The sequence below is a fragment of the Martes martes genome, assembly GCF_963455335.1.
Source record: "Martes martes genome assembly, chromosome: 4".
NCBI lineage: Eukaryota > Metazoa > Chordata > Mammalia > Carnivora > Mustelidae > Martes > Martes martes.
The window spans coordinates 59,765,254-59,778,546 of NC_137891.1; the positions used below are offsets into that span (position 1 = coordinate 59,765,254).

General features: G+C 43.7%; 1 protein-coding gene across 1 annotated transcript in view; it reads right to left on the reverse strand.

The window, feature by feature from the left end:
- Positions 1-266: 266 nt before the first annotated feature.
- KCNB2 (potassium voltage-gated channel subfamily B member 2) overlaps positions 267-13,293 on the reverse strand; it is a gene marked incomplete at both ends in the record, with an annotated part of 366,879 nt that continues 353,852 nt past the window's right edge. Inside the window, one exon of the mRNA XM_080801383.1 lies at positions 267-2,426. Coding sequence (XP_080657509.1) covers positions 267-2,426 — 2,160 coding nt within the window. The remainder of the gene's footprint in view (positions 2,427-13,293) is intronic.

A 13,293-nucleotide genomic window follows, 5' to 3' on the forward strand; every position in this document is an offset into this window, starting at 1 on the left:
GACATTGCAGAATACTGGTTCCTAATAGAGCTCTCTTTATTTGTTCACTGTTCCTCAGTCATTTCTGTTTGTTACAAAATGCAGTCTTGACTCTTTATTTTAACAGTACTTAAACTAAACTGTTCATGCCATGCAAAAATAACATTTTATGCACTTTTTTGTGGGAGGGGGCTTCCCATGTTTTTAGTTCACAGGCATTATTACCGCATTTTTAAGAAACAAGTTTTTATTATTATTATTATTATTATTATTGCTTTTGTAACTAGTCACATGCTGGTTTCACGTGTGGGACAATAACCTGTGTCTCCCGGGTTGGAATGAATTTCTGGGGCAAACAAGTGGTTTTCCATCTTGCACCCTTCTTGACTATTATTGTCCTTTTTTACTTCCGCCACAGCATGGTAAATGTCTTGCCTACAGTTGTGACTTGTGTCCTGGGGGGAGGAAGAGCCCACACAGGCCTCTTCTCTCAAAGGGTCTCTTCCATCACTAGGTTTATCTGCAAAGCAGTTGGGGCTGGAGTCTGCCTGCTTGTCCTGCCTGGGCCCCTGGAGCTCTAAGAAGTCATCGTCTTCGCCAGTGTCTATTTCGGTGAAGCTCCTCCTCTCTCTTGACGAGAAAGGAAAGAGTTTCTGCTTGGGAAACCGAGGGGTCAGCCCTTTGGAAGGTCCCTGACAGTGTGCGGATACCTCGGCGCCCAGCAAGGGTCTGTCTCCCTGGGAGGGGGTTTCTTCGAGGAGGATGGTGCTGATGAGCTGCGGGGTGGTGAGGGAAAAGTCAGCCGTGGTGACGGGCAGTGGCCTGGCTGTGCTGGGCGGGGTCTGCGGGGCACCGCCTCTGTTTTCCTTAAAGTTCACTTTGAGCGATCTGGATTTTAGGGGGTTGCTGCCTTTCAGAGAACTCTTAGGGCTCTCGGAAGTACCGTCCGACGGCAAAGGGCCGTGGAGCCCACTTTGGGAAGCGCTGGCATCAAGGCTCACAGTGATGTCGACTGGAGCGTATTCCAGGATGGCATCCCTGGCCCCGGGCCCTTTCTCTCTGCTCAGTGTTAGAAATGGGGGCCCCCTGACTCTTTGGTGCTCTTCCGTCCCCGGGAGGTCGGGTGGGAACTTCATCTGCAAGTGGGAGGCGGACAGCGGCGGCAGGGGTGACCTCTCGGTCTCTGTGAAGTCGGTGGCGCAGCTGGTGAAGCTGTCAATGCTGGAGGTGCTCTTCATGTCCACGATGACCTCGGTCTGCGCCACGGCCAGCTGCTCCTGCGGGCACACCACTACTTCCATCTCGATCTCCTCCTCGTACGCAGAGGGCCTCTCGGGCTGTTCCTGGCAGTCCGGGTTCGGGTGGGCGTGAGGCTGCGTCTTGGTGATCTCGTTATACAGCATCTCCAGTTTCTGGGCACTCAGATGCTGCGGGCTGGAGGAAGAAGTGTTGTTCAGCTGGTCGTGGGAGTCTTTCTGGCTAACCTCCTGGTACTTATTCTCGAAAGATTTGTTGGAACTTGTTTCCGACAGAGCTTTCCTGGCCCACTTCCACCGGCTTGGGGACAGGTGATTATCATCAGCCGAGTCCTTGGTACTGGCTGACTCTCCTGCCTTCTCCACGGCCACGTCTATCAGTTCCATGCTGCGCGCAAAGGCATCTTTTAAGTTCATGGAAACAATGCTTCCGTTCCTCTTGGCCCGCTCAAGAGCCTCTCTCCTTTTAATTGCCTTCTCCTGGCGTTTCTGCTCCTTGTAAAACTCAGAAAAATTGTTCACAATGATTGGGATGGGAAGGGCAATAACCAGAACCCCGGCAATACAGCAGAGGCCTCCCACGATTTTCCCTAATAGTGTTTTCGGGTAAATGTCACCATAGCCCACAGTGGTCATGGTGATGGTGGCCCACCAAAACGACGCTGGGATACTGGTGAACTTGGTAGCATCTTCGTCCTTCTCTGCAAAAAATACCAGGCTGGAAAATATCATTATCCCCATGGCCAAAAATAAGATCAGTAAGCCCAATTCATTGTAGCTCCGTCTGAGGGTGAACCCCAGGGACTGCAGGCCTGTGGAATGCCTGGCGAGTTTCAGGATCCTGAGGATCCGCATGATCCGAAAGATCTGAACCACGCGCCTCACGTTCTGGAACTGCAGCACGCTCTTGTTGGACTCTGTGAGGAAGATGGTGACGTAATATGGCAAGATGGCCAGCAAGTCTATGACATTTAGGGGGCCTTTGAAGAACTTCCACTTGTTGGGTGAGGACAGGAAGCGTAAAAGGTACTCCATGGTAAACCAAGCAATACACACAGCCTCCACGTGGGCTAACTGGGGGTTGTCATTGGGTTGGCCAAACTCATCTGTTGCCTGCAGCTCTGGTAGAGTGTTGAGAGACAGAGCGATGGTGGAGAGTACGATGAACAGGATAGACACGATGGCCAAGATCTGGAAAAGAGAAGGAAGCCCAAGTTAGCAAATCCTCTTCGTTGCCTAGGCAGCTGGGAGACATATGGATTCACTGTTTTTTTTCAGTGATATGAACTGCTCAAAGATATTCCAGGAAGGTAACTTTATAGCTGAAAATTCTCTAACTAATGCAAACACATTCACTTTTTATGAGTTCATTTCACTTAGAAGCGCAATGTAGTACCCATTTAAATTCTGGGGCCTAAACAATTTGAAAAAAAAAAGAAAAGAAAAGAAAGAAAATCCATCCCCCACCCCTGCCTTTGTTCTTGTGTTGAATCACCACCCTTTGGAATCGCTTTGGGAACCAGTCTCTCTCCTCTCGGTTTTGTTATTTTTCTCTCTTAACCACCTGGTTTGTGTTTCTTTAAATGAATCGCCTGACATGTCACATATGCTAGACAGAATTCATGGTTTCTAGAAGTTTTATTCTACAACTGAAACCACGGATGCAGACCTACACATGAGAGGTAATACAGCACTGGGTACAACAGTGTTTCTCGTAAACAAATACCATTTTTATGGTAAGCACTGACGGCAGAACCAAATCAGGAAAGCCTTCATCCTGGGATGTGGGACTTCTGGCCAGCATCATGTGGGAAAGGAAGACCACAGCTCACTTCATTCGGTCAAGAATGAAGTCTTCATAAAGAAGAGGTTGTTGACCATCCACGATCATTTTGAGGCAGGGAAGACATTTTACATGGAGGAAAAAGCACAATGTCAGATGTGGCAGGAAAGAGGAAGAGCTCAGAGAGAAGCGAGAAGATGAGATGATAGGATTTTAGTTGATCTGAGCTCTGAACCTGGCTTTATCACTTCCTATGTGACCTTGGGCAGGTTTTCAACCTCTCATTGTCTCAGTTTACAAATCTGTAGAACCAAGACAATGGTTGTTGTGAAGATTACATGACTCCCAAATATTGGTAAATAAGCACTTGTATTATTAGAGGTTGGAATGAACAGGACTTTAGTCTGGAAAGACAAAGGGCAAGAACAGGTGTGTGGGAAATCTGTGAAGCCAGGCACCATAGAGACGGCCCAAATAGGGACTTCTTCGCAAGGCCAAGAGCTACAAGGCTGAACACGAAGATTAAGGTTTGAGGGCGCCTGGGTGGCTCAGTGGGTTAAAGCCTCTGCCTGCAGCTCAGGTCATGATCCCAGGGTCCTGGGATCGAGCCCCGCATCGGGCTCTCTGCTCAGCAGGGAGCCTGCTTCTCCCTCTCTTTGCCTGCCTCTCTGCCTACTTGTGATCTCTGTCTGTCAAATAAATAAAAAAAAATTTAAGGTTAAGGTTTGAGAACCATGGGAGGAAGCACTTTTTTGCTTAGTAAGGATTATGCATCTGGGACACACACTTCTTGGTGAAGCAGGAAGCCTCTCTGGCCTAGATTAGGTCTGGCTTGGTTTCCTTTGACCTTTATCAATGATCTTGGGAGCTGTCATTGGTCTCAGTTATTATTGTAGGTAGCTCTGAGAAAAATATGCTGACAGCGACTTTTAATTTAAAGATTTAGCATCCGGTAAACATTTCAAAGGACAATGATTAAACAGCTTGAAACCCAGCAGCCCAATAAATCTAGATCATGAAAAAATTAGTTTGCCTCTAATTGACATTAGGACTTGTAAACAAGAGTCTTTTCCTGTTCTTTCTCCCTCGGTTTTCCTCTCTTTACTCTTGTAAATTTCTCTTCTTCTGGGTTACTCTCCTTACCCTTTTTCCTCTCATGCCTCCTTTACACGTTTCGTTGTTTTTTGTTCCTGTTCTTTCAGCTTCCATCTGTCCCCTCAAATCTCTATTAAGTAAAATTACAGTATAACATATTTCAGAGCGTGTTACAGATATGGAATAAAGATTTATGGTTCCTTAACTTAAAGAATAATATTTTACTATTAGTATTTTATATATTTTTCTTGAACAAAACTAAGGTAAGGACTTTTTACTTGAGTATACCTCAGAATTTCCTTGAAGAATGTGGATCAATGAATCCCAGTAGAAAAAAGGTTCTCTTCATCCTATCCTAAGAGATTGTGGAGGCTAAAGTTAGAGATCCTCCCGGAAGGTTTAGATAATGGATTTGGATTCAGAGGGTTTACTAAGGGCAAGTTGGGAATGCTCATCTCGAATCTCCACCCACAGAGGCCAATGGTAAGGTGATGCTGACAAAATTCTGCCACTACAACATTCCTTGGGAAGCGATTGGTCGGGTCCCATCCATTCTTATGCTCTTACCCTCTGTACTTTCTAAAAGGTCATACTGTTGTATAACAGGTACATTATATTCAGTGAGGATTTTTTTCTTTATTTCTTTCTTTCTTTTTTTTTTTATTAAATATAATGTACTATTTGCCCCAGGGGTACAGGTCTGTGAATCATCAGGCTTACACATTTCACAGCACTCACCATAGCACATACCCTCCCCAATGTCCATAACCTAGCCACCCTATCCCTACCCCCACCCCCCAGAAACCCTCAGTTTGTGTTGTGAGATTAAGAGTCTTTTATGGTTTGTCTCCCTCCTGATCCCATCTTGTTTCATTCTTTCCTTCCCTACCCCCTACAACCCCCCTGCCTCTCAAATTCCTCATATCAGGGAGATCATATGATAATTATCTTTCTCTGATTGACTTATTTCGCTTAGCATAATACCCTCTAGTTTCATCCATGTCATTGCAAATGGCAAGATTACATTCTTTTTGATGGCTGCATAGTATTCCATTGTATATATGTACCACATCTTCTCTATCCTTCCATCTGTTGATAGACATCTAGGTTCTTTCCATAGTTTGGCTACTGGGGACATTGTTGCTATGAACATTCGGGTGCATGTGCCCCTTTGGATCACTACATTTGTATCTTTAGGGTAAATACCCAGTAGTGAGATTGCTAGGTCATAGGGTAGCTCTATTTTCAACTTTTTGAGGACCTCCATGCTGTTTTCCAGTGTGGCTGCACCAGCTTGCATTCCCACCAACAGTGTAGGAGGGTTCCCTTAAGTGAGGATTTTAAGTGCTGGGATTGGTGCCATCATTCCTGTCCTGACAATCCATATTCTAGATTTCCATATCTTATCTGTTCACCTGCCCATTCTGGATGCATCTTCCTGGTGCTTATCATTTCGAAGAGCAACGAGAGAAGTAGAAATACAAATGAAGCCATTCTATTATTTTTGAACCCTTTTGGTCAAGGAACAAAAGTAGATGGTCCAGGGTGGACCTTCAGTTTTCCTTGACTCCATAATTACAGCCAGACTGTAGGTCATTTGCCTTCGGTAACTAATTTTGCGCCAATAATGAAGCACTATAGGCTACCAACGCTATAGTCTGTAGTCTCTAGTCTAGTTGACCGCGATCTAACACATATGCTACCTTCTATCCCTGGAAATTCAGCACATGCACAACATGATCATGACCCTGATATCATGACCTGAGCCAAAACCAAGAGTTGGACACATAATGACCGCACCATCCAGGCATCCCTGGAGTACATGCTTGAAGGAAAAGAGTGACTACAGAAAAAACCCAACACTCAAGCTCTTAGCAACTCCCTATTAGTGTTAAAGAAACCATAGGTACCAAAGTGCATTATTTTTTGTCTCCTGTTCAAATATAATCTGTCAAAATCTATTTGCTCTCACTTTAGAGAAATGACTTGTTTTAAATATCTTTGAAGTTTGGAGTTCTCCCAGAAAGACAGCACTGTAGACAAATTATTCAATACATACCAAAGATGATGTGTGGGACAATAAGCCAAATGGGAGTTTATTGTTTTATTGTAGAGTTTTAAAACAAAATAAATATAACAAATGTGACATTTTGCTCTAAACTATAGGATATACTTCTAAACATGGGTATTTTTTAGTACAGCAAACCCTATGGCATTTAGGCTCTGCTTCTTTTATCCTAACTATGCAAGGTTGGATTTTTAATGCCCATCACCTCCACCCACTGGCCTGCAGAGCTGGCTATCTCTCCGCTGTAGCAAGCAGACTTAGGTTTGCATATGGCAAGTGAAGTGGACATGCAGAAATTGCAAACAATTATCTGTGTGAGATTGGCCAACTCCCCTGGAGACTTGGATTAGATCATCTCCGCAGTCCCTCTCACCTCTCACGTGTAATGATTCTCTTTCCAAACCACCACTATTTTGCTAATTCCTGCCATGTCTGCAAACCAAACCAAGGACAAGTCACAACTGATTCTGTCATTTGGCTGAATGGCCAAAATACACTTTTATTGCTGAAGAAATGAAAAGTCAAAGGAGAAGACTTTGAAAGGTACTGTACCGCTATGTTCCAAGCATTTAGTTACTGAGAATAGACATTCTTTCTGGATAAAAATTTCCTTTTAAATCACCTGGATAATGATTTTAATTCTTCATATAAACACAGAAATTAACAGGATCACATGGAGTTAAGATTGGGACTCCTTGGGGCGCCTGGGTGGCTTAGTCAGTTAAGTGTCTGCCTTCCACTCAGGTCATGATCCCAAGGTCCTGGGATCGAGCCCCACATTCAGCTCCCTGCTCCGTGGGAAGCCTGCGTCTCCCTTTCCCACTCCCCCTGCTTGTGTTCCCTCTCTCGCTGTATCTCTCTCTGTCAAATAAATAAATAAATAAAATCTTAAAAGAAAAAAAAGATCAGGACTCCTAGCACTTGCATTAAGAGGTACCAAAACTGGTTGCATTGATATCTGTTTGTGAGAGGAAGTAAAGCAGTTGAAGACTTGCCTCAATTGTACCAACTTGTCAATGTTATATTCTCTGAAGGGATATAATGGTATTAATGGGTGGTTTGTGGTGGAAAGAACACAGGACAGCGCATGAAAACACATGCCTCTACCTCTGCAGACTAGCTGGAGAAGTGAGCTCCATCTCTGAGCTTTGGTTCCCTTATTTGCAAAATGAGGTGTCCCACATTTGCCTTGCCAGCCTCACAGGGTTGTTAAGGATCAAACTAGATCATGCACATGAAGCATCCCATAACATGTACCGTGCAATGGAAATGCTGGAGATGGACCTGGACAAAGCCTTTGGCCAGCATCAAGAGGAAATAAAAAATACTTAGACGGTTTATCCCCCATTTATATACAGTTTCATATCTGCTTTAAAGTCACTGACATTCAACACTCCACAAAAACACATGGAAACTTCTGTGCCTTGCACTGAAGGTCAGTGTAGGTACATTCTCTCTCTCCCCTCTTCCCTAACCTCTCCTTCCTTCCTTCACAAATATATGCTGAAAGTTAAAAGTGAGTTACAGGGGCACCTGGGTGGCTCAGTGGGTTAAAGCCTCTGCTTTCGGCTCGGGTCGTGATCCCAGGATCCTGGGAACGAGCCCCACAGTGGGCTCTCTGCTCAGCAGGGAGCCTGGTCTCCCCTCCCTCTGCCTGCCTCTCTACCTACTTGTGGATATCCGTCTGCCAAATAAATAAATAAATATTTTTTTTTAAAAAAAGAAGAAGAATGTTCAGGAGAGAACCAGCTTATTTAAACTGAGAGGAAGGAAAAGCCCTGTGACAAACACTATTAGGAGCATGGATAATTTTCTATTTCTATGAAAAGGACAAAGCATGAGCATATAAGTCAAATTTTAAACCATTTGTTGAGGGAAGAATCTAGAAGTTCGTTAGAATATCATGATTTTCACCTACCGATCTTCTCTTTCTCGCTATTGCTCAGGACACTATCAACCACAGCAAACCAGAAAGGAAATCCTTTGCTCTCTGATCTAAGTTGGCAGATCTAGCTTTCATATTCCTAGAACACATGGTACTGTCCTGTACCCTGATGGCTCTTAGTTGACTACGAGCTCTAAGAACAGAATGTTCTGTTCTTAAGTACCCCAGCTGATTTGCACACACAAGCGTGAAGCCCTTACGTGCTAACACCACATGACACATTGCAAAGAAGTAGCATCACTGAAAGGTTCAGTTGTTTGTCAATTATTCTGGTCCCGTGGATAACAGGAACCCAGGAATTCAATCCTCCCCATCTGTATATGTATGCTATTGAATGAGGAGTCATCCGTCCTGAAACTGAGGTCGCTGTCCTCCTGAATAATGCCTTTCATTTGGGGTAAGGAGTTCTTCTTTCAGTTTTTAATTCCCACATACAAAACTACTTCTTTGAGAGAAGAGTTTCTGGTTATTTTACGATTAAAGTTACTGATTTGACAGTCTCTTGGTATCTCCTGGAAGAAAGTTTGTTTCACTACCCAAGATATGTTTCTGTATCTTAAAAGGTTAGATTTTAGGAAGTAGGTTAGGTAGGAGGCTAGTGAAGGAAACTTTAATATTCTTCACAGTAACTCTTCAAAAGAAAGGAGCAACAGTGAGATGGAGATCCCTTTCATGTAATAACACTCCAATGATTGGGTAACCTCTTTTTAGGTCGTTTTTCATAATTTTTTTTTTTTTTACAATGCCTAATGGCATCCGGAAGAATCAGACAGGCTCCGAGCCATGTTCCCTCACTTCCATGTGGCCCAAAGTCAACCTAAAAGTTTTAACCAGCAAGACAATTTTTTTTTAGCAAAAGAAATTCATATTACAAATAGACGATTTTATGATAACAGACCAGCTTTACAAGTTCAGCAACATAACCTTTTCCTAGGTTGAAGCTATCCTTTTTATTAATCAGTTCTTTTTTCATTATGCTGAGTACACTGCTGTTTTCTTTTCTAACCTTATTCTTTAAGAAGCCCGCTCGAGACTCTATACCAGCTTTGGACTTCACCTTCACAGAAGGATACATTTTCTTAAAGAAAAGTACTGTATATATTCTGTGTCACTTTTTTTTTTCTCTGAGTCTGATGTGGAATCTGCAGTAATTCAACCAGTGAATGAAGTGGTAGTTCGATGTACAGATCAGGGTAGATTCTGGTTTGTGCAATACAATGTGAATCCACTGAGAAGAATCAATCATGTAGGTTATCCACTAAAAACACAAGCAAAAAAGACAAGTATCATTTGACCCCCTTTGTATGTGAAATCTCAAACAACAGCAAAACCAAAAAACCCTCATAGATACAGAGGACAGACTGGTGGTTGTGAGAGGAGAAGAAATGGGTAAAGGTGGTTGAAGGGTAGACTTCCAGTTAGAAAATCCAGCATGGCAATGTTGTGTGGAGCACGGTGACTGTAGTTAATGACTGTGTGCCACATTTGCTATATGGCATTGTTGCTAAGGGAGGAGATCTTTTTTTTTTTTTTTTAAGAGTTTATTTGTTTATTTGAGGGAGAGAGAGAGAGATAGACCATGAGAAGGGGGAGGGTCAGAGGGAGAAGCAGACTCCCTGACAAGCAGGGAGCCCGATGTGGGACTCGATCCCCGGACTCTAGGACCATGACCTGAGCCTAAGGCAGTCGCTTAACCAATTGAGCCACCCAGGCACCCTGGAAGGAGATCTTAAAAATTCTTGTCATAAGAACAATATGTGTGGCGACAGATGTTAACTAGACTTACTATGGTGATCATTTCACAGTGTATACAAATATCCAATCATTATGTCTTACACCTGAAACTAACAGAATGTTACACGTCAATTACCTCTCAAATTAAAACAATTACACACATACGCGTACCCATGAACACGCATATAGATATATATACACATAAATACCTGTGCACACCACATCACCATTTCATGTAAACAAAAGTCAAGCATCACAGAAAACAAGTAAAAAGGGTCACAGAAGTATAAACTTAAGAATGCTACCTATTCCGCAGAAAACGTTTATTTACAAATGTAATTTGTTAAAATACCATATCCATGTAAATACACATCTTAGGGATGTGCAGACTAGAACAAAATTGGTGGAAATTAGTCTCCCTCTGTTTTTCCCTTCTTCTCAACTCTCTAGTTCTTTGAAAGCCATAATTCATGAAAACCTGAGGGAGAAAAAACAGATTGAACACTTAGAGTGTTTTGGACACTAGAGTATTTACAGTCATATCCAAATCCTAAGACATTCTTCCTTTTCCTGTTGGAAATTTTATTTATTTATTTATTTATTTATTTTTTGCTCTAAGGACAACTCTTTCTAAATATTTTATTTATTTATTTTAGAGAAAGAGCACACAAGTAAGCATGGGGAGGAGCAGGGCGGAGGGAGAAGGAAAGGGGAAAAATAATCTGAAGCAGACGCCATGTTCGGGACAGAGCCAGACGTGGGGCTCATCTCACGACTTGGAGATGATGACCTGAGCCAAAACCAAGAGTCAGATGCTTAACCGACTGTGCCACCCAGGTGCTCCTCTAAGGGTAATTCTAATCATAAATCTTCTCTTTGAGAGGGAGGCCTTAAAGGATGAGCAGAAGTTCCCATGCAGAGAAGAGGATAAAGGGTATTATAGGCCAAAAGGACTAGGTGAGCAAAGGCTTTAAAGCCCCAAACATACGGTTTCCTCAGAAAGTTCCAAGTAATTTTGTATGGCTGGGGACATCTATAAGAAGGCATGGTGTGGAGGAGTCCATGGTGATCTCAAGGCTGCTATGTGTAAGGGTGTAGGCTATGCATTTGTCAACCTCAGAGGGTACCAATAAAGAGATCGTGTGAATGGCGCCTCCATCATTTGTGCAGTGTTCTACTTGCACAACCTTCCCACAACGCTGACTTCAGGGAACAGAGTAGTACAGTGGGACTGGATGCAGGTGGAGGCACAGAGATTAGTGGGGGTGGGTGCTTCTGGGAAATTAGGCAATGGACAAATTCCGTAGAGCACTCAACGCACTGATGAAGATTTTGGTGGGATTCCCCCAAAAGCCAGTTTCCCTACAAGTGTGGTCCCAGACCAGCAGCATCAGCATTTTGAGGTGACTTGTTAGAACGGCAAATTTCAGGCCCCATTCCATACCTCCTGAATCAGAAACTCTGGGGAAAGGCCCAGAGATCTATGTTTTAGCCAAGTCCTCTGGGTGATTCTGATGCCTGCTAAAGGCTGAGGACGCTACAGTTAAGGAGTAAAAACAAAACCAAGACAAAACAAAAATAAACAAAAATTTAAGCAAGGAACAGCACGCTCAGATTTGCATTTTAGAGAGATCACTAATTATAGTGTGTGGGGCTGACTGGGGTAGGAGAGCAACTAAAGATAAGAGGAGAGGTTTCTACTGCAGTGGTACCAGGAAAGGAATTCACGAAGGAAGTACGTCACCAAATTATTTGTAATGTGGAATCTCAGCCCCACTCACTATGACGATGGTGAGTCTAGGAACCCCCCCATGTTTGGGACTAAGTTTACTGGGAACACAGAAGCCCCGACGCATCTCTGTGAATATCTTGTGTGGGTAGAAAACTCCGAGTGACTCTTGCCTTGAATCATCCCTTTCTTTGAAAACACTATTTCTTCATATCAAAAGAAATTCCAATAAGCTCTTCAGGGTTTGGAATAGAAAGAGAAAAATTTCTCTCAGAGTTAAACAACGGTTTATTGGTATGTGAAAACATTGGTATGTGAAAACATTATGAGACACACACTATTATTTGCCCGAGCTATTTTCTTTTATAAAATTTTACCTTAAGTGTGCATTCTGAAATCACACTGGGCAAAGAGTAGTGGGGGCACCCATTTAGACTACCTGTTCCCTGAAAGGACGTTCATTTGTTAAACTACTTCTCACTCACTCTGACTTCCCATTTCTGCAAGAAGTCTTCTAAATTTCCAGACTGAAGATGCCATTGAAACCTGGCTTTGTTCCTTGGACACCTCATTGGCCTCATCAACTCATCAATCACCAGGAACAGAGAAATGCAAGGATTTATTTCTACCATTATCCCCATCCCTAAAGACTGTGTCCCAGCGGTTTCAGAAAAACAAAAACCAAAAACACACCACGAAAAAACAAAAGACAAAAAACCAAAAACAAAACCCAAAAACCCCAAAGCCGTAATACAATCATTATTTTTCCTTTTAATGCATCTCTGCAGTAAGCCTCTTCTGAAAAATACTTTTGGGGTCAGCATCATTAAGACCACATTACAGAATGCCAGAAAACCGAAGAGATGTGAGGGCCATGCTGAAACAGAGCAGCTCTGTCAAAGGAACCGTTAGAGGAGAGCCCAGCCAGCCAGGCCCGCAGAGAACTTGCGTGGTTCGCTTTACACCTGCTTCTATGGGGAGGCTGCTGGGTGGTCCCAGGGCCAGCGAGCCGCAGCAGCTCCCTGATGCTTCCCTTGCACGATGACAGGCGTTCTTCATGGCATGCAGTGAGCCTCACCGCCAAGGGCCTTTATTTGAATTTTGTTAGGCTGATTTTGACAGCAGCCATCGTGGAATGCTGTACATGGGCTCAAGCAACACCTGAACTTATTAGGAACTGAAGAACTGTTTACTTGGCAGAGGGCCCTGCTTTTTGTAGCTGTCTCATGTGGTTTATTTCTTACCATCACATAGACACGTTCTGGTCTCTGTATAGAGTCGCTCCGGGGTCCTATAGGGAGGGCCACGTAAGGCCTCACCACAATGGGATCCTTGGACCAGGAGGATCACCTGGGAGCTAACTGGAAATGCAGCATCTCAGGTCCCATCCCGGGCCTGCTGAATCAGGAACTGTTTTGGCAAGATTCCCAAGGGATTCACATGCACATTTAAATTTAAGGAGCTCTGACCAAAGGCACAAAAGCATGCCATTTAAAAATTAGCTTTGGGGGCTCTTCTACAGATTTTTAAAGAGGATCTCAGTTCTGGAAATGGGAAGGGGTTGTTAGGCCCCGTGGGGCTGTTCAGCACCGTTGGGAGGTTCTGGGTTGGGTGGGCGGATGTAGTTACTAGAAAAAAGCTTCACAGGTGATGCTAACGCTGTCTCCGATTCCTCCCTGACCTCCCGTCCAGCCTGCAGGTGAC